Source organism: Prinia subflava, chromosome 16, assembly GCF_021018805.1.
Source record: "Prinia subflava isolate CZ2003 ecotype Zambia chromosome 16, Cam_Psub_1.2, whole genome shotgun sequence".
Classification (NCBI taxonomy): domain Eukaryota; kingdom Metazoa; phylum Chordata; class Aves; order Passeriformes; family Cisticolidae; genus Prinia; species Prinia subflava.
Genome location: NC_086262.1, coordinates 16,556,524 through 16,577,500, shown reverse-complemented (window position 1 = coordinate 16,577,500; position 20,977 = coordinate 16,556,524). Strand labels below are relative to the sequence as shown.

Here is a 20,977-nt window from a genome sequence, read left to right as displayed (position 1 = left end):
CTGCTCCAGAGGTGCTCCAGAGGTGCTGTGCTGGCTGGGCTGCAGGATTGCCTGCCAGGGGCCAGGCTCAGGGCTGTGAGGGTGAATTCCCTGCCCATCATTCCTCTCACACAGACCTCTCTATCCCTGCACACATCCTAAGGTCACTGGGATCCCTCTGACCCTACAGCAGCAGCAGCAGCACTTCACCTCCATCACAGACCCTCCCCAAGCCTCTGGGAGGGGTCCTGCCCCACTCCTGCCTCTCTGCACTATTCCCAGTGGCATGAACAAACCCCCACAGAGTTCTCCCCCAAACTGGGGCCGTTCCTGCCATCCCAGCCAGGGATTTCTGCACTCAGTACCTCCCCATAGCTATATCTCTCCAGCGTCTCATCCGACGTGTATCTGTGATAGGGCTCGTAGGAAATGAGGTCAGGGCGCTGCACTTCATAGATGGCTTTAATCTTGGGAAGAGCTGCCAGGTCTTTGTAATTAAGGATCTCATTATCCACTTTAGCCTAGGGAGAGGGAGAGACAGAGACAGAGAAGGAAAGGAAGAGGAGGAGAGAAGGGAACGAAGGCTGGAGCGCACAGAGTGGAGCCAGCACGGGGCAGACAGAGCCCACTGTCACCCCAGCAGCAGGGACAGGTAAGAGGAGAGGCCTGAGAGGCGGCAGTGGGAGCTGGGAGGGCAGGACTGTGCCCCTCTGAGTGCTCCTGAGCTGTGCCATGGCACTGGTGGCACAGCGCTCTGCTGGGACAAGGGGATTTGTCCGTACTGTCCCTAAATTGTGGCCTTGTCCCAGTGAAGAGCAGCACTGGAAGCTGCTGTTCCCATCCCCGGGGCCCTGGGGCAGGGGCAGGGCTGGACTTACGCAGATGACACGGTTTGGGGAGCCGATGCTGGAGCCAGGGGGGGAGATGGAGGTTTCCGACGTCCTTCTGTGCTGTGGAGGCACAAAGGGGGAGGGCAGGTGAGAGCCGGGCAGGGAGGGACCCCTGAGCAGGCAAAGTGTTGGTTTGGGGGCTGAATTTCACTTTCACAGCCTCAGCCACGGCCACCCATCATTGTCTGGGCAGCCTCAGGACACCAATCCAGGTCTGGGCACTGCCAAAACAGGCCAGTTCCAGCAGGGACTGGAGCACAGCGGAACCTGGGATGTGCCACCCCTCGAGGTGCCCCTCACCCTGCTGCCTACCTTCAGCTTCTTCTCTGCTCTGGCTGCCTGCTTGCAGATGGGGTGCCACACTTCAGAGCCTGCAAGGCAGCAAAGGGACAGAGTTTTACCCTCCTGGCGGGGGTCACAGGTCCCCCTGCCACGCCCCTGCCACCCCCAGCAGTGCCACAGGAACGTGCAGGGCAGTGGGGACTCTGTGTCTGATAAGGAATGGAAGGGAGGAAGGAATAAGGAAGCTCTGAAGCGCTGAGGGCAGGGCCAAACCTCAGCTGGGACAGCAAACTCGGGTGGATTTGGGGTGGCCCAAGCAGTTCCTGCTGGTTAAACTGGGGTGCCACTGAGCTTTGGGCATCACAACACCTCCACCCTTTGGGCTGGAGTGAGCAGATTGGGCTTTGCCCAGGTGTGCAGGGAGATAAAAAGCTCCCAGCTCGGTGGCAGGGAAGGTTCCATGGAGGGCAATGATGTCTGCACACAGAGCAGTGGAGAGAGGGATCTCTGGCACTGCTGCACAGAGCCCCTTCCAGAAGAACCCGAACCCCAAACGCCCCCTGGCCGTGCTGGTCACAGCCCTACCTGTCAGGTACATCTCCTCTCCCTCTGAGAACATCTGGTGGCAGCGCACACATCTGGCACAGGTGGGGTGGTAGTGCTTCCCTCCTGCCTGCACGGGCGAGCAGAGAGCAGCCCCTGAGCAAGGCAGGACACGGTGACCTGCCCCTGTCCCTGGGTGACCCTGCCAGCCCTGGCTGCTGCAGACGGTGACAGGGTGAACAGACACTCTGGGGTGGCCTTGGAGACCTCCACGTCCCGTGGAGAAACCCAGAGAGTTTCATCCCTGTTTCCAACCTGCTGGGCTACCAGGAACCTTCTGCTCTCCTTGGAACCTTCAACACCAAGCAGAGCCTGGCACTGCCCAGGGGAGGAGCAGCAGCAGCAGGGATTTGATGTCAGAGCTCTGTCCTGCTCAGATTTGCTGACCCGGTGAGCTCGCCCAGGGCAGCCTGGGCAGCTGCTGCAGTGCTGAGCTCATGTCCCAGCAGGGCTGGGCCTGCTGCCGGAGTCTGGAGTCAGCAGAAAGCCTCCACACAGCCCTCAGGATGGGCACAGGTCCTGGAAGCCTACTGGAAGTTTGTTGCAGCTCCAGGAGAGGTTCCTTGGGCGGGCTGGAGCTCCCAGGCCAGCAGGAGCAGGGAGGGTGAGCCCTTCTTGGGCTGTGAGGGAAACAGGCTGGAGACATCCTGGGACAGCTCTCAGCAGGCTGGAGACCCACAGAGCCACTGCCAGCCCAGCCCAGAGCTCCTGCACAGCCCTGGTACCTCTGATTTTGGGGTGCAGCTTCTGTCACTGCAGCCTGGGCTGGCAGAGGTGTGGGAGCCCTTCCCTCCTGCTCAGCCACGTGGAAGGGAGGTCTCAGGAGTGACAGAGCACAACTCCAGCAGTGCCGCCCCTCTGTGCCATCACAGGGTCTAAAACCCACACCAGGCTTCCTTCTCTGTGCCTCCTGAGCCCTTAAATCCCCCTCAGACCGGATTTTCTGCCTTGTTTTTTTTTTTTTTTTTATTTTCCTTGTCAGCACTGGGACAGAGCAGATTGCATGAGAGGACACAGGAGCTGGGAAGGACCAGCCCTGATGGACCTCTCTGTCCTTCCCCCAATCCCTCACTCTCCTCACCAGCTGTGCAGCCCCACCACCGCCAAAAACTGTCCCACAGCCATCTGCACCCGTGGTGGGATCCCTGGGTGATCCCTGGGTGATCCCTGGGTGATCCCCGGGGGATTCCTGGATCCCTCCCGGCTCTGCTGCAGCACCTCCTGCTGCCCAGCCGTGCCTCCCCCAAGGAAGGGGACCCCTGCTCCGGTGTCTGCCCTGCCGGGGGGGTTCCACGGGGATCTCTGCCGCCTGGCACGGTGCTGCAGCCCCTCCCGCAGGCTCCGCAGCGGGCAGCGGTGCGGGAGGAGTTTCCACGGCAACAGGCGGGGATGCACAGGGATGCGCTCCGGGGAGGGCGAGCGGGGACACCGGAGCCGGGCACGGCAGCAGCTGCTCGGGGCTGATGTCCCCACACCTCCAGACGTGTCCCAGCGCCGCTGTGACTCTGGTGTTTCCCTTTCTCAAGGTGTGGTGTTGTTTCCCCCTCTCCCATCCTCCGGAGGAGGTGGTCAGGCTGTGACAGAGCTGCTGCAGGACGGGCCACGGCTCCAGAGACGGAGGGTGGCACCCTCCCACACCTCCCCAGTGACAGGGCACGTCCCTGTCCCTGTCCCTGTCCCTGTCCCTGTCCCTGTCCCGGCAGCCCCGGACTCACCTCCAGGACGCGGCCGCTGATGTAGCGGTCACAGGTCTCGCACTTGATGCCGAACTGGGCGTGGTAGTCGGACTCACAGTACGGGATGCCATCCCTTGGGAGAGGGACAGGAGCGGGGAGTGGCGGGGAGCCCCTCGCCACACCCCCAGCCCGGGGACAGCCCGGCAGTGTCGCAGGCTTGGCACTCACTTGCTGATGTACTCGCCGGTGAGGATGATCCCGCACGTTTGGCACTTGAAGCAGCTGACGTGCCACTGCTTCTCCAGCGCCAGCAGCGACTGGCCCTGCTTGATCTCCTCCTTGCAGCCGGCACAGTCTGGGGGACAGGAGGGGACGTGGGACACGGCAGCGAGGCAGGGACACCCAGCCCGGCTGTAGGACCTGGCACTGCCCTCACACCCAGCCCAGGAGGACTTTTCCAGGGATGATGCTGTTAGCAAACCCCCTGCTCCTGAGACAGCCTGGTGGGGATCATTGTGTTATGGAAATCTGTCACCTCTGCTTGTCCCCAGCACAGGAACCAGGAGGAAAGCTGGGACCCCTGAGGCATTGCTGGCACCACAGCACAGAGCTGGGTCTCCCTCGGGGTGATGAGACTGAGCCAGGCCAGCTGGACATCAGGACAAACCCTTATCTGAAAGAGTGACTGGGCACTGGGAGGTGCTGGAGTCACCATCCCTGGATGTGTTTACAGAGAGCCTCCGTGCCATGCTTTGGTTGACGAGGAGGTGTGGGGTCATAGGCTGGACTCGATGATCTAAAAGGTCTTTTCCAGCCTGGTTCGTTCTGTGCTGAGCTGTGGGAGGGCCCCACTGCCCTGGCAGGTGCCCAAGGGTGGGCAGTGTCCGGCAGAGGAAGGGCTGTGCTGTCCGGCAGCCGCGTCCGGCCCCGTGCAGAGCACCGGCCTCCCTTCCTCCCTTCCTCCCCTGCTTCCCCAGGCTGCCAGCAGGAAGCACACGGGCCTCGGAGCCCTGACCTTGGCTCCTCCTTGTCCTCTCCTCCCCTGGGCACCAGGTCTGCTGCAGGGGGGGTTCTTTAACCCCCTCCCTGCCGCGGGGGAGGCAGGAGCAGACAGCCCATCCCAGGCTGCTCTGTGCCAAATCCCTGCCTGCTCGACTGACAGGGATTTCTGACCCCTGGAGAAAAGCAGAATCTGTTCCCTCATTCAGCTCCTGCTGGTTTGGGGTTGTTTGCCGGGCTGGGGCTGCAGGGAGAGGCTCAGCATCCTCCTCCTGGGGATGCCTTCCCCACGGAATGCGCCTGCAGCCCGCACGGCTCCCCTGCCACCCTGCTGAGGCAGTGCCAGGGCCACGGGGGTGAGGGACACGTGCGGGTGGGACAGGCTCCGTCTGCCTGCAGCTGCCATGAATAAGGCATGGTGTCCTCAGGAAACCCCGCCGCAGGGCCGGGAAGGGGATGGGCAGGAGAGGAAGGCGGGAGGGAGGCAGAGCCCGGCTCTGGGCAGCTCCGGGAGCCCATGGAGGAAGATGGGGGAATTCCTGTCCTTTGGCTCAGTCCAACCCTGCCACATCGAGGGCAGTCTGGGGGGCTCACAGGGGGTCCATCAGCACCAACCCTGCCACCAGCAGTGCCACCATGGTGGCTGGGGGACAATGGCCATGGGTGACACCCAGCCCTGGCTCTGGCCCTGGCTGCAGGACTCTCTCAGGCACTGACCTCCATGGCAGGAAGGGAAAGTGCTCCTGACCCCAAACTGGGGTCAAAAGCAAGGCCAAACCCACCCGAAGGAGCTTGTCCATCACTCCAGCTGACTTCTAGGGGTTCCCTGGGGTTCACCAGGGCATGAGGGGATGAGCAGAGAAAACCTTTCAGTGCTTGCAGACCCAGCAAGGAACGCCGGTGCTGTGAAAGTCCCAGGAGCATTCCCAGGGCAGCCACTTGGGCACAAGGCAGCTGACTGAGCAAACCCAGCTCCAGAATGTCCCCAGGAGCTCAGACAGCGCCTGTCAGGGTGGTGGCACCTGCCCAGGTGACAAACAGGCCAGGGGAGTTTCCGAAACCAGCGGTGAGCTGGGTGGAGCCGCAGGACTGCCCTGTCCTTCCTCCCAAAGCTCTGTGACACCTGTGGCTCTGCAGAGCTGCACAGTGGCCCCAAAGCCTGTCCTGCCACCCTCTCCTGGGGCACAGGGTCCCTCTCTTTGTCCCCATCACAGGACAGCAGTCAACTTACGGCTGGGCCCGTGGATCTTGATGGGCTTGGTGCTGAGCAGGGTGTGGGAGCAGTTTTGGCAGACGCAGTCCTTCCCACTGAACGTCACCTTGTCTCCGATGGGGAACGGCTTCCTGCGGCCAGGGAGAGGCGGGGAGGGCTCAGCTGCTCCTCTCCCTCCACGCAGAGCCCTCCTGCTTCCCTGGGCCAGCAGGGAGCCCCAGGCGAGGGTCACCAACCCTCGGTGACAACCCCCACTCACCTGCAGGTGCTGCAGACAAAGCACTTGGGGTGGTAGGTCCTGCCCAGGGCAGAGATGACCTCGCCGGTGATGAAGTCCCCACAGCTGTCACAGCGGGTCCCGTAGAGCTGCTGGTAGTCCTGGGTGCAGATGTACTCCTGGTTCTTGAAGAAGAAGCCCGACTGGGCCAGGTCGCAGCCGCACACTGGGGGAAAGGACCCGCAGCCGTCACGGCAGCCCCAGCACCCCTGAGCAGCCTCCGCCGCCTCTCCGGCTGCCCGCAGGGATCCCCGAGGGTTCCCCTTCCCAGCCGGGCTCCAGGCAGCCCCCGGCTCCACAAGATGTCAGTGTTGGGCTGTGGGATGGGGCCACTCCCACGGGGAATCCCATTGCCGGGAGGGAGCCCTGCACTGCAGCGCTCCTGCACCATCACGAACGGCTTGGCACGGCTTGGCACGGCTTGGCACGGCCTGGCCACCTCCTCCCAGACCTGCTGCACCGGGCTGGGCTCAGCCCCTGCGTTTGGCACCCTCGTGGTGTCAGCGAGATGAGGACAGGGCTGGCAAAGAGCACCCTAGGGACAGTGGGGAGAGGTCCTGTCCCTGCCCTGGGGCGCGGCTGTGATGAGCCACCTCCCCTCCCCGGGCGTGGAGCCGTGCCCTGCCGGGAACAGCTCCCGGGGACACTGGGCCTGGAGCTCTCCCTGCTTGTTTTTCCAGCGGTGTCCAGCCCAGCCTCGCTCCCTTCCCTGCTGTGGAAGTGTGGGTGGTGCACAGCCCATCACAGGAATCCAAGCAGACGTGGCCAGCCCTGGCCTCAGCATCATCTCCCTCCCTCCCTCCTACGGCTCCTCCAGCCAGAGGGACCTGCAGAGCAGCACAGCCTGGCAGTGGAGTGGCACAGGGTGCTCCTGGGGCCTGGGCACGATGCCCATCCCCTGTCCTGCAAGGTGACAGGGTCAGAGGGGACTACAGAGCTGGCACAGCCCACCTTGGATTCTGCTTTGTCCTTCAGCCCCTCTGTCCTGTCCCTGCACCTGTGGGCCAGCCCTGGGTGACAGGGGACAGCTGGACCTGCTGCTGCTGGGCCCGTGGGGGCAGAGATGCAGCTCCTGCCCTGTGCAGCATCCCCTGGCAGAGCTGGGGGTTCCCAGCAGGGGAATTTGGGTCTCCCAAACATCCTGTCAGTGACGAGGGACAGGCCAGCAGCTCGGGGGCAGCACCAGGAAGCAAATGCAAGACAGAATGAGGCTGCTCTGCACCCTGTTTGCTGTGGGAACAGCACATCCCATGGCATCACTCCTGTGCCAGCTCCCGGGGACACACCAGGGACAGGCAGTGGGGCTGGAGCCTGCCAGAGGCGGCAGGAGGTGAGGGCTGCGAGGGAAGGTGAGACAGGAGGATTTCCTCTCATTATCTATTCCCTTTCACTTGGAAATGGGGCAGTGAGCACTGCCAGGCTCTCCGTGCTGGCTGCCCTTTGAAGCTGGCTGAGCTGAGCTCTTTGTCTGGATGCTCAGCTCCCGCTGCATCCTCCAGGGCCGAGCTGGGACAGGGCAGGACGCTCAGCACGGGGCCCTGCAGCTGCAGGTCAGCCCTGAGGGCATCCCGGGACAGATCCCCCTTCCCAAAACCTGGGGCTGCCCAGCCCACGGGGGACAGGGTGGGGACAGCCCGGGCAGGTGTCACCTCCAGCCAAACCCTCTGGCAAGGAGCAGAGTGTGTCCAGGGGGATGGGGATGGTGCTTAGCGCAGGGAGCTTGGAAGACCTTTAGAAAGGGCTGAAATGGGGAATTTTACAGCCTGCAGAGGCTGGTTGAGAGCAGCTGCTCCAATAAAGGAGCCGAGGAGCCCTTCAGCAGCAGCAGCTCTGCACCATGAGCTTTACAGCCCTGCAGCTCTCCTCTGGTGCTCCAGGAGGATCCAAACCTCTCTGCTCCACTCCCACCAGCCCTGGGGGCCACCAAGTGCCAGCTGCATGCCACGGGCAGGTGGCAGGGATGTGTCACCCAGCCCCAGCTGTGTCAGGAGCTGCTCCCCACCTCGCTGCCTCTCAGCCAGGCTGGCAGTGCCTCCTTCCCCTTCTCCTTCTCCTCCGGGAGCAGCTGAAGGGCACGGTGACCCTCCCAAACACCGATGGACACGTTTGGGACCTGCAGGCTGCTCCAGGCTGGTGACATTGGACACCCCTTCACCGGCTCTGGCATCACCCAGGGGCTCTGCCTGCCCCGTGCCACCCGTGCCACCCCAGGCACATGAGCACACCTCAGGGGGGCAGATAGGTCTGTCCCCAGCCTTTTGCTGTGCCCCCAGGGCGGTGGGACAGCCTGGCCACCAGCTTTTTGGGGGTGCCCATCCTACCTTGGCAGGTGAAGCAGCGGATGTGGAAGTGGTTGCTCTGCACACGCACGACCTCGCCCTTGCAGGTGTCCCCGCAGCGGTAGCACTGGATGGCAGAGGAGCTGCTCCCAGCGGGGTAGGGGTTCTGCTGGTAGGGAACTGCTGGCACAAAGGAGGCAGAGCAGAAGGGGACAGGGGAAGGGTCTGTTAGGATCTGCCAGCACTAAGGGCAAGGGACAGCACCCAGGGACTCTGAGGTGGGCACCCAGCCCTCTCTGGACCTGGGATTTCCCACAAAAGAGGCTCACGGGTCTGCAGTCCCAAACTGTGCAGGGCACCCTGCATGGACAGCCACGCCACAGCATGATCCCAGAGCTCCCCAGGTGCTCTCCTGTCCCCAGAGCAGGCGCAGGAGGACACTGCAAGGGCCAGCCCGCCCTGCTGAGCTCAGCCCTGGTGGCTGCTGACCCTCTCCAGGACAGCCCAGCCAGCTCCGGGCTGGCAGCAGCACGGGAAGGAACTGCTGAGTGTTTTTGGAGCTCCCACTTGTTTGCTGAGGAACTGGAGGAAGAAGTCATTTGTCAAGGAGCTTTCAAACATGACAGCGAAGGAGTGCTTGGCCCTGGTGACACTGTCACCTCCTCAGCAGGGAGCAGCAGCCCGGTGCCACGGCTCCTTCCGGAGCAGCCCCACAGTGCGTGGGGGCTCTGGAAGGGGCTGGGGGCTCTGGAAGGGGCTGGGGGCTCTGGAAGGGGCTGGGGGCTCTGGAAGGGGCTGGGGGCTGCAGGGCAGGGCTGAATTTCTCCTGCTGCAGACAGTGCTGGGATTCACCTCCACTCCTCACCCCTCCAGGGAACACCACACAGGTGATGCCCTGCAGCAGCCTCACCCCACGCTCCAGCATAAAACCCTCCTGCAATTCCCCAGCACACGGAGAGAACAGAGCAGCTCCTGCTTTCCCTGCTCCAGCCAGGCTGACACCACCCCAGCCACTGCAGGATTTATTTGCTGTGAGATTTCCGAGAAGGAGTCACAAACTGGGCAACTCAAGCAGCAAAAAAAGAGGATTTCAATGGGCCAGAGCTTTTCTGACCCGGTGCTGAACTGCATTCCCAGGAACAAGAGAAGCAGCTGATTGAAAGCCGGCCTGTGAAGTCCCTGCAGAGCAGGGGACAAGGGGCACAGGACAGAGGAGATCACTCATCAGAGGCTCCTCGCTCACCGAGGGGCAGATCAAGTGACAGGGAACAGAAACAGCCCATTATTGGCTTCAAAAGCCAAGCAGGAGAAGTCAAAATGACATTGAGACTGTGCCACAGTCCAATCCCATTCCCTGTGCCAAGTGCCCAGAGACACAGCGCTGCTTCCCTCAGGGAAATGGGCTGAACTTCCCAGAGCACAGCTCCATCCCTGGAGCTGCTGGGAACGGGCTCTGAGTGCCCTCCTGCAAAGCTCAAGCTCCAGCCTGCACTTCCAAGAACTTCCAGGAGCTGCTGGGACTTCCCTTCCCTGCAAGCCAAGAGCTCTCAGAGGTACCTGAGGCACTAAAGGACACCAGAGTGACAAAATGGGAGCCAGGCCTGGAGCTAGCCCAGCAGAGACTAATTAGTCTGGACCTAAATCACTCTGAGGTCCCAAACAAAACAAAGGGAGCAGGGAACCCCCACCCAGGAGACACCAGCCCTGGAAATCCAGCACCTCCCTTGATGGTTACTGGTGGTAACGGGTGCCCAGGAGCTCTGCAGCTCCCTGAGGGGACCAAGAGGATTTCCCAAGGCTGTGATAAATCAGGGATCTTCTCTGCAGGGGTCTCCAGCAGAGCAAGAGTTACAGAGCTGAAACCTCCTCCCACGCACCCACTGCTCACACCCTGGCCCAGAACGAAGCCAAGCCCTGGGACACAGCCATGGAAATCCACCAAGCTGGGAGAGGAAAGCAGGACAGAGGCAGGGTGGGGGGGAAAGCCAGGACTTCATCCACACCTAAACATCCACAATAAAGAAAGGGGGAAGACAAAAATAATAACAATAATCTGTGTCAGAACATGCAGGCATCGCTTAGTGCGGGCTTCTGGTCTCCAGGGAAAACTTCCTGGTGTCCATAGCAACACATCGCCAAGGCCCTGCTCGGTGTGATGGGAGGAAAAGGAGCTGAGGATGGGAGAGATGCTTTTAGCCGTGCTCCAGCACGGGCATGGCTGGATCTGATCCATCACTGCTGGCTGTGCCCGTGGGGACGGGGCAGGAGCTGGCACAGGGCACCACCACCCCCCTCCCGCTGCACCCAGCGCTGCCCAGAGCTCCCCGGGCCGTGCTTAACCTCAAGGCCGGGCTGGAATTCTGTGCAGGAACATTGGTGCATTGTGTGCCTGTGCTGCAGGCAGCAGCTGCCCGCCCCGTGGCCCTGTGCAGGAAGTATTACACACCCCAGAGCCCCGAGCACAGGGCCAGCTGAGCGGGGCAAAGCTCATTACACCCAAATAATCCACTAATAATGTAAGTAGCATTAGCGGCCCGGCAGGCTGGGCTGCAGCAGGCATGCAGAGGGGGTGGGAGCTGCCCAAGGAATGCCATAATCTGCCCCCAGTTTGCTCGGAGCGGGTTTGGGCCGACAATTCCCGCGTTTGTGCTCCGCTCTCAGGGCAAAGCGTGCCCAGGGCCAGGCTCCCGTGGGGCTGTGCCCGTGCCCTGGCTGGTTCTCCACGGGCCGTGGGTGCAGCCAGGCAGGGACCTGCCCGCGGGGCTGCGTGGGCACTCGACAGATTTGCCACTGATCCGGATTAAGGTGGCACCTCCGGTCAGGGACGGGGTCAGGCTGTGCACAGCCAGGGTGGGACCTGGGCAGGGGTACGGCCCCAAACAGCCCCCACGGCTGCTCTGTCCCCTGGGAGGGGCAGGGAGCCTGCCCGAGGGCTGCTCCGAGCTCACAGTCTGCAATTCCCCCTGTGCACCCCTGTGCACCCCTGTGCAATTCCCCCTGTGCAATCCCCCTGTGCAATCCCCCTGTGCAATCCCCCTGTGCAATTCCCCCTCCTTCATTTCGGGAGGGTCAAGGACCTCGTTTGTTTTCCTGTGCTCTTCCTGCCCAGAGCCCAGCCCTCACCGGGCAGCAGCAGCAGGATGGGGAAATGCTGAGCCTCTGGAACACTTTGAGCACTTCAGGAGTGGAGGGGTAACGGGGGATCATTTCCATCTGCCTTGGGGGGTTTGCTGCTCACCACCGACACAAATAACAGGGCACAACCCCCAAGGGGGCTCAGAACGAGCTCCAGCAGCAGCTGGGGTTCCCCCCAGGCAGCCCCACGGACCCAAGCCACAGCTAACCTGGAGCAGCTTTCCACGAGCACCCAGAGGCATTTTTAAAGATCCATCCTTCCTGAGTGGCCCCAGAGCAGGTGATGCTATTTTCCGAGCTATTTCCCCCTTCCACTGGCCCTCCAGGAAGGTCTGTCAGGGAGAAGCTGCTCCAGGTGGGGTTTGGATCATTATCCACAGGCAGCTGGAAATGCCCACCCAGCCCTGCTGCCAGCATGTTTGTGACACAGCATCTCCACAGGAAGACGGGCGTGCCTGGCTTCATTAACTGCTGGTAATTAATATTTACACAGAGCTGGGAGAGCCACAGGTGAAGGGGACTGTGCAAAAGCAAATCATTCACCCTGAAATTAATGAGGAGAGGCAGTGCCACCATGGGAAACTGAGTCTGGTGGGTGCCAGGGGTGATGCAGGGACTGAGAGCTGGCACCTACAGCAAGGGGGTGCCAGCATAGGATGGATCCAGGCCCTGGAACGTGTAGGGAGCTGTGGCTGTCACCATGGGATGGATCCAGCCCTGGAATGTGTAGGGAGCTGTGGCTGTCACCATGGGATGGATCCAGCCCTGGAATGTGTAGGGAGCTGTGGCTGTCACCATGGGATGGATCCAGCCCTGGAATGCTGGATGTCAGCTGGATGCTGGGGGAGCAGTGCAGATGATGCTGGCAGTAAACTTCACATCTCCATGGGGCTGAACTCCCTTCCAGCAGCTTCCCACTGCTTTCCAGTGCTTCCCAGTGCTTCCCACTGCTGCCTGGCAGAGAGCAGATCCCCTCCCCACTCCCTGCAGGGTCCCTGAGGCTGGAAATCCCCTTCTCAGAGCCCCCCAGTGCAGCACGGGCTGGGTGGGATGCAGCTCCGGTGGGGAGGGTGAGAAAAGCTGGGCATTCCCGGTGGGCATTCCCGGTGGGCATTCCCGGTGGGCACGGCTGGCAGGGCCCGGGAAGGGCCGATCCCACGTCTCTGGGGCTGGGAGAGGGGCTGGCGAGGCTGAGGAAGAGGAAGCCCAGCCCTGCCAGCACCGCAGCCCCGGAGGCGTCAGGGCTGAGGGGCGGCAGTGACTGGCCAGGAAGGAATTCTGCTGGAAGCGCTGGAGCCTGAGGGAGCGGCCGGGGTGAAGCGGGGATGGGACACGGCGTGCCGGGCTGGGGGCACAGAGAGAGCGAGAAGAAACCTCTGCTGGGGTTTAGGGACAAGAGGGGGCACCCCAGGAACCTGCACCCCCCAATGCCCCCGCTGGAACAGGGATCCAGGGGGGCTCCAAGGGGGAGGTGAGGGCGAGCGGGAGGATTTCCCCTCCAGGCAGGAGCTGTGCCGTGTCCCAGGGGTGGCCGGAGAGGAAGGGTGGGAACTCCAGGGCCACGGGATATGGGATTCTCATCAGCAGCAGGGCCAAAGGCTCCTGCCTGCTGCCCTGCAGCGGCCAGAGCTTGGCTACAGCCGTGCAAACGCCGTGGGAAGGAAGGGAGGGTGGGCTGGCAGCCAGATGATGCTGGTCCTTCAGCAAGGAGAGCCTCAGCCTGTGCCCGGTGGGGCTGCCGTGACCCCGGCGTGTGGGAGCGAGCCAGACACAGAATCAGAACTGACCAGGTTGGAAAAGACCTTCGAGGCCATCGGCTCCACCCCAGATCCCTGCTGAGGAGGTGACACTGGGGGTGCCAGCAGAACAGAGAGGGTGAGGGAGCCGGGTAAGGGATCAGGCAAATCACCCCTGGAATAAAGGAAGGGGGCAGCAGCTGGGATCTCAGCTCTGGTGGTGAATCTGACCCTGCACAGCCATCTCAGTGCTCAGGCCGTTGCTCCCCGTGGAGCTCCCACAGATAAAACCCATTTCCATCAAGGAGAAGATGCCAGATTTACCTTTGGACAAAAGATTGTCTCTCCTGATCCTCCCCCTCAGTAAAATCCAGAAGCATCATGTGGTTCCTTATTGAATATTTACATTTTTGAGCCGGGCTGAGGACAGGGACCTGCTGTGGGGCAGTCTGAGCCTGCAGGGCTTCTCCCATGGTTTGCACTGAATCCATGAGGACTGGGCTGGGACAGGCCCTGGCAGTGGGGGACACTGGGCTGGGGGCACTGGGGACCACCCAGTTCACCCTGGGCTGTTCCCAAAGCTGTCAGCCAGCTCAGAGTGTGTTCCAGGCGGGATTATGAACCCCCTCAGTCCCTGCCAGCCTCTCCTGCCTGCCAGCCAAAGCCATCTGTGGCTTACAGCTAAAAACCCTCCACTGTCACAGCTCCTAATCCCGCCCTAATTAGATCAGGACCAATTATTGCCCCCACCTGCCTCAGGCTGGCCCCTTGCCCTGCACTGAGGGGGACACAGGGCTCACACAAGCCGTGGGGGCCCTGAGGATGGCACCAGGAGCAGGAGTGGCACACGCCACCATGGGAGAGGGCACGGGGCTGGGGATGCTGGGCCAGCACTGGCATCACAGGAGGGAGGGGACACCCTTCAGCTGGAGCTGGAGGCAGGACTGGAGCGAGTGTGGCTGCATGTCACAGGTGCCCAAAAAGGTGCCAAAGCACCCTGAGGGCATGGCAGGGCACTGTGCCAGAGTGGGAGCTGGGTCACACGGGGACACAAAGAGAGGAGGGAGGCCAGAAACACTCAGAGAGACAAAGGAGGGAAGGAGACAAGGGGAAAAACCAAGAGGATAGAAGGAAAACAACAACAACAAAAACAAGCCAGGGTCCTGCCTGCACAGCAGAATTTGCTCCTGGCTGCGTTTGTGGAAATTATTCCCCAAATGAGTGTGGAGGAAGCCGTGATTGCCTTCCCATGCTGACCTGGCTGCAGGCAGCTGCCCGTGCCTGCCTGCAGGATGTTTACTTCCCACACAGGCGGGGCTGGAATGTGCCAGGGAAACCCAAAATCCCCTCTGGGCCCTGGCTGGGTTCACCTCATGCCCTGCTGGAGCCCCCAGCCCCGTTCCAGCAGCACCCTCGGGTGTCCCCAGTGAGGGATCTGGGATCAGCCTGCTCTGCTGGAAGCACTGACTGCTGCTGTGATTTTCCCAGATTCCTGAGAAAAGAGAGGGAGAAGTTGTTTCTCCAGTTCTCAGAGCTGCAGGGAGGTTTGATGGTCTGAGTGCAGACACCAGAAAGGCACAACAGGGCTCCTGAGCTGCCCCAGCCTGGCAGGGACACCCTGGGCTGTGCAGAGCCAGGGAACACGCTGGATCCCAAGAGTTCCACTGGATCCCAGGAATTCCACTGGATCCCAAGAGTTCCCAGCCTGGCAGGGCCTGGGGAGCACCATGGGAAGCTCCTGTGCACATCTTCACACACAGGGCTGCAATGACAGAGGAGGGTGAGTGTCCCCTTCAGCATTCCCAGCACCTCCCTGGGCAGTTCCAGTGCCTGAGCTCCCTTTCCATGGGGAAATTCCTGCTGCTGTCCCCCCTGAGCCTCGTCTGGCCCAGCCTGAGGCCGTTCCCTCTCCTCCCGTTGCTGTTTGGGAGAACTGACACCCTCCCTCTCCTGGAAGGACCCAGCGTGGAGAGTGGAGGAGGATGAGGGGACAGGAGTGTGGCTCTGCACCCCCAGGTGTGGGAATTTGGGGGGCCCAGAGCTCAGGAAGGGGCTGGAGCAGGGGAGGAGACCCTGGGTGTGTAACCCTGTGTGCTGACTGAAAACCACAGGTTTTGTCTCCTTTTGTTGCTAGTGGGAAAGTGAACAGTTTGTGAGGAGGGAGAAGAGTTTTTGAAAGTTTCATTTTGATTCCCATTCCCTTCTTTCAGTGTGTGTTAAGAAATCTGCCTTTATACCCTTCGAGTTGGAGCCTGCTCTGCTTTTCTCCTAATCCTCCCTCACAGCAGGAAGGACACTCAAACCTCTCCACCCTGCAAGATCAGAAGTTCAGTGTTCAGTTCCTTGCACCAGTGATTCCCACAGGATCCCTGTGCTGGAGCCTTCCTCCCATCCCCGAGTGGATCTTTTTTTTCCTGGATAACTCCTGTACAGCTTGTCATGGCAACAGGATCCCCTGGAACTGCAGCTGCAGCCAGGGCTCCTGCTGCTCACACGATTGGCACTCTGCAGACACCACGGGAGCCACTCCCAGCACAGCTCTGGGCTCCACAGCCCAGACTGGGAGTGACTGGGAACCCCAAACTGGGAATGGCTGGGACCCCCAAACTGGGAGTGACTGGGAACCCCAGACTGGGAATGGCTGGGACCCCCAAACTGGGAATGACTGGGAACCCCAGACTGGGAATGGCTGGGAGCTGCAAACTGGGAGTGACTGGGAACCCCAGACTGGGAATGGCTGGGACCCCCAAACTGGGAATGACTGGGAACCCCAGACTGGGAATGGCTGGGAGCTGCAAACTGGGAGTGACTGGGACCCCCAAAAGAGGCTGCTGCCTGTCTGCCCATGCCAGGACCCTCAGCCAGGATGGAACTGGGATTTAGGGAAAAATGCTCCTGGCTGCTGCCCAGCTCTGCTCCTGACACTGTTTGCACCATGAGTTGCTCTCTACAAGGATTATCCACAGAATTCCAGAATTATTTCAGCTGGAAAAGCCCTCTCAGCCCATCCAGTCCAAGCTGTGCCCATCCCCACCTCATCCCCAGCCCAGAGCACTGAGTGCCACCTCCAGGTGACACCTCCAGGGATGGGCACTCCAAACCTCCCTGGGCAGTGCCAAGGCCTGAGCGCCCTTTCCATGGGGAAATTCCCCCTGAATTCCCAGCAGTCCTGGTATTTCCAGGCTGTGGGGCTGGAGATGGAGAGCCCGGCAGGCTCTGGGAACAGCCATAAATCTCAGACAGGCTGTGCTCAGATTTCCCAGGAACTGCTCAATTCCCCTCCCTATTATCCCTGAGAATGTCTTAGCACTTCTCGGTGTCTTGGGGAGAGGATGAGAAAGGATAGATTGCATTTTAATTAACGATTGCTGAAGTGCACGGCTGCCCAGGGCAGGAGCCCGGAGCAGGGGGCTGTGCCCAACAGGAGGGGACAGCACAGCTGCCACAGGAGCCACAGGGGTGGCAGGTCCTGTGCTGGGGGGGTCCCCAGAAGAGCTGTGAGCAGCCCCCTGTGCCACTTTCCCACTGCCCCTCTGCAATCCCCTCCTGAAACCTCTGCGAGGGCTTCAGCTGCACCCAGCCCTGCGCTGGAATCCTGCTCTGACACCAGCTCAGGCTCACGGGGCTGTCCCACAGGGGACAGTGCCACCAGGTGTGGCACAAACCCAACCCTTTGCACATAAAACCAGCACCAACACTGCCAGGAGCAGGGCAGGAGGCACAAACCCCTTCCTGCCCTCTCACCTCCCACGTTTGCTGCAGCTGCAGCAGCTCCTGCAGCCCTGGCAGATGTGCAGCACGCCCCAGATCAGCGCTTTGGGCTGCAGGAAGGTTCAGTGCAGGCAGCTGAGGAGGGGACCCTGCCGAGAGGCTGAAGATGGGATTTCCTCCTCACATCTGGTGCAGCTTAAAAACTCTGGCCTGAGCTGTTGTGCATGCAAGCAAACAGGGCAGGAGTGAGGGGAACATGAGGGGGGTGATGTGCCCAGGGACAAGAGCAGGGCTGGGAACAGGGACACAACACCCCAGGACAGGGATCTGGGAACAGGGACACAACACCCCAGGACAGGGATCTGGGAACAGGGACACAACACCCCAGGACAGGGATCTGGGTGAGCACAAATCCGTCTGAGCAGTCAGGGTGACACGTGGCTGTGCTTGGTGGCCCTCTGTGGGTCCCAGGGGCTGCAGGAGCAGCTCTGGAGGACCCCACACCGCAGCCAGTGTCCGGCCAAGTCCCTGGGAGCAGCTGCCCTGTGCCCTGCCACACGCAGGGGACACAGTCCCAGCCCCACACCTCCAGGGCAAGAACATCTGGAGGGCATCCCCCCATGCCCTCCTGCACTGTGCTCACCCCATGGTCAGGCTGGGTGGGGCTTGGAACAGCCTGGGGTAGGGGAAGGTGTCGCTGGCCATGGCAGGGGATGATTTTTAATGTCCCTTCCAACCCAAAGCATTCAGGGGTCCTGTGACATCCCCCACTGCACCCCATCCTCGAGTGTGGGGCCAGACCTGAGCTGCCACTGCCTGCAGGAGCTCTGGGCCACCCCAGCCTCCCTCCTGCTGCCCTGGCAGGGTGGTCTCGAGGGACACAGCCCCCCTGGCAGCCCGGCTCTGGCCAAAGTCCATCCCCTCCCCTGGACTGGATTCCTGAGCTGTGACAAGTGGGGCAGCCCCAGCCAGCTCACCCAGCCAGAGCAGGAGGGGTGGCCTTGCCGGAGCCTTGGACACAGCCCCAGCCCACAGGATGCTATTTTCAGCTCCAGCTGAGCTGGACAGGTTTTGGGGGGTCCACGCAAGGGGCTCCACTTGGGTCCTGAAGTTGAGGGATGTGCGGAGTAGAAGAATCTAAACTTGAGGTCCTGGCCAGAAGCTGAAAAGCCTGAGCTCATCATTTTGCTGAGGCCAGATTTCCTGCTCAACAGAGGCTGTGTTCAGTGCTGGGAGCCAGTCCTGGCTGTGTGGGAGTGCAGGGGGCCCGGGGGGACTGTCCCCTGCTGCCAAAGCCACCCACCACCACCTCCCCCAGCCACAGCTGCAGCAGCCTGGGCGAGCTGGAGCACAGGGGACCCATCCCAGCTGAAAACCCCCTAAAAACCCCAAAGAGAAAGCAGCAGAGGGGCTTTCTGAGGGAGGGAGAGGCCAAAGGAGCTGTCAGATGGTGGCATCTCCTGCTGGGCACCGTGGAGGCAGTGCCAGGGCGGCCAGGACGGGAGGTGACACAATGGAAACATTCAGGCTCGCTGCTCACATGAGCACCGGAGACAGGCAGGGCAGAAAGGAGCTTATTCCCGGCTGCTGCAGGAGGGATTTGCTGTTTGCTGCTGCTGTGTTTTGTGTTTGCAGCTTCCCGTGTGGAAATGCTTTTTCCCCTTAACCTCCACCCACCAGCCCGGTGGATCTCGGCGCCGTTTCCCAAACATATGGTGCATCCATCAGAGACATAAAGGCTGCTATATTTAAAATATTACAAAAGAAAAGCCAGGAGCTGACTTTTTTTTTTTTTTTTTTTTTTTTTTTAAACTAGGGCAGCGTCTGAGAGGGAGAAATGTGGGGATTTAGGATTTTCTGTGCCAGATCAGAGCGGCAGCCCCGTGGGATGAGGCAGAGCCAGGCTGGCACCTCGCCACCTTGCAGCAGACTGTTGCTTCCAGAGTCTGGGAGCACTTTTGGGAGAGGATCCGCCTGCTCTGTCCCTGCCTGCACCCTGCAGCTCCCAGGGAGTCTGGATCCAGCACAGCCCTGCCCTGCTGGCCGGGTTTGGTGCCCAGCTGAGCCTCGGGGAGCTGCTCCCAAGCAGGATGCACTGAGCTCGTTCCTCCCTGCCTTCTCCTGTGGGTTCCTGGGGGCTGAGAACCTCCTGGGTTCCCCCACCAATCGCTCTGTGTGTGCAGCATCATTTCCCTGGCCACAGGCACTGCAAGGGAGACAAACTCCTGCCTGTTCCATCCAGGGGCTCCTCAGTCCTCTCTCCAGGCTGGAGCTGCCTTCTCCCCTTCTGCAGAGTGCAGAGCACTCCCTTGTTTTATTTTAAACCCTATTCCTGTCGGCATTGTAACTCCAACCTGGGAGACTGCGTCACAGCCAGGGAATGAGGGGTGTTGGATTTGCTATTTTTAACTCTTTCTGCTCCGGGGAGCCAGCTGAAATCAAATCCCCATCCAGAGGCACTGCGTGGATATCAATGCAACCAAATGGGAATTTGGGCTGGGGGTGACAGCTGGCAAAGCAAACCCTGGCGTCACCCAGGGGACAATGTCCCCAGAAATAGGCTTCAGGGCAGGGATATTTGTTACAGAGCCCTCTCAATGCCACCAGCACGAGAGCAGCAGCCCCCAGCCAGCCCCATTCCAGGGGATGGATTACAGCTCAGGAGCTTCCCTGGCTGCCCCCAGATTCCTGCAAGTGCTCTCACAGCCTGGGAAGGTGCTCTCTGAAACAACTGGGAGCTCTTTCACATCCAGGCACTGCCTCATCCCCCTGGAGCCCTCCTGAGCCAAACCCTGCAAATGCTGGAAGAGCTGGAACCCACCCCTGCAGCCCCCTGGCACAGAGCATTCCCAAAATGGAGCAGAGCCCTCAGAGGGGGGCTGAGCAGAGCCTCCCGGGGCCCTGCAGGAGGTGTTTACTGCTTCTTAATCTGCAGTGATCCCCTCTCTAATTCTGTTAAAGGCGGCAAATGGAGCCCGTAATGGCCCTAAAAAGATTGTCCCCAGCCCCCAGGGAGTTCACTGGAGACACCTGGCCTTGCATGTGGGTGGCAGAGGAGGGTGCAGCAGGTGGGGTTGGGGTTAGGGTGAGGGTTAGGGTTTAGGGTTTAGGGTTAAGGTTAAGGTTTAGGGTTAGGGTAGGACCCTAACCCAGGCAGCAGGAGCTTTGCCATGCCCCCAGCAGGTCCCCAGCATGGAAAAATATCACCAGAGCTCTGCCACAACCCCCCAGCTCTCTCTGCCCTCCCCGAGGGGCACCTGGTACAAAACCAAGGAGATGGAATCAATCATTGTGGCCCCAACAGCAAACAGAGCCCAGTTCATGGCTAGAATCCCCTTGCAGCTCCAAAGAAAGCTGGTGGCACCCTGTCCTGCTGGTGGCACCTTGTCCTGCTGGTCACACCTTCTCCTGCTGGTCACCTCCTCCCTGCAGGATGTCCCCAGCTCTGAGCCCTCCACCTGAGGCTGCAAAAGTCACTTCAGTGGCCCATAGCTGGCCAGGACTCCAGCAAGCCCAAGCCAGTCTCAGTTTCCACCCCAGGCAATGCTGCCAAAAGCCCTCACGTGGATTTTGGAGATTTTGTCTCCCTGCCTGGGACGTCTCCTCGTGGTGCCCTCACTCCAACCCAGCTGGGCAGAGCCAGGCCCAGCGGTGTGGGAGCAGAGCAGGATGTGCTGGGATGTGCTGGATTCTCCCCGTGGGACCCCGGGAGAGGAGCTGTGCTCCTCCTGGGGCTGCTCTGCCTTGGCAAAGCCCACTCTGCTCTCAGGCTGTCTGAAAAACAGACTTGAGCTTGCACATCCCCAGACATCTGCCCCAGGCGAGCAGCAGGACACACGTGCACAAGCAAATTTGGCAACTTGATGTGAGTTAAATGTGCATTTAATTGAGATTTATAGGGGAACTTGCAATAGCAATTGATTATCAAAATCAGATTATTTATGGAGGTTTAGCAGCTATACAGGAGATTAATGCTGGTTGCAGAATAAATCCTTGGTAAATGTATGTTTCCCCAGTAATCAGCTAATAACACGTCATCCTAATTATCTCCTGAAAGGGGCCCAGCAATTCTGACACTGCAGGGAGATCCTGTCATCTGCAAATCGCCACCAGAAGGCCACAAGCAGCTCTGCCTCCACACCCACAGGGACTCCCTGTGCTGCAGCAGCTCCTCTGTTTTCCTCCACTCGTGTTTGC

The 20,977-nt window shown here is 60.8% G+C and overlaps 1 protein-coding gene across 3 annotated transcripts in view; it reads right to left on the bottom strand.

Annotated features, from left to right (window-relative positions):
- Positions 1-20,977, bottom strand: part of ABLIM3 (actin binding LIM protein family member 3) — a 42,270-nt gene that overhangs the window by 8,958 nt on the left and 12,335 nt on the right. For all 3 annotated transcript variants that reach the window (XM_063413477.1, XM_063413475.1, XM_063413476.1), the window contains exons 2-9: positions 8,241-8,378; positions 5,902-6,085; positions 5,661-5,773; positions 3,659-3,785; positions 3,470-3,563; positions 1,737-1,824; positions 1,182-1,240; positions 858-929 (exon numbers count right to left, since the gene is read on the bottom strand). In XM_063413477.1, coding sequence (XP_063269547.1) covers positions 858-929; positions 1,182-1,240; positions 1,737-1,824; positions 3,470-3,563; positions 3,659-3,785; positions 5,661-5,773; positions 5,902-6,085; positions 8,241-8,378 — 875 coding nt within the window. The remainder of the gene's footprint in view (positions 1-857; positions 930-1,181; positions 1,241-1,736; positions 1,825-3,469; positions 3,564-3,658; positions 3,786-5,660; positions 5,774-5,901; positions 6,086-8,240; positions 8,379-20,977) is intronic.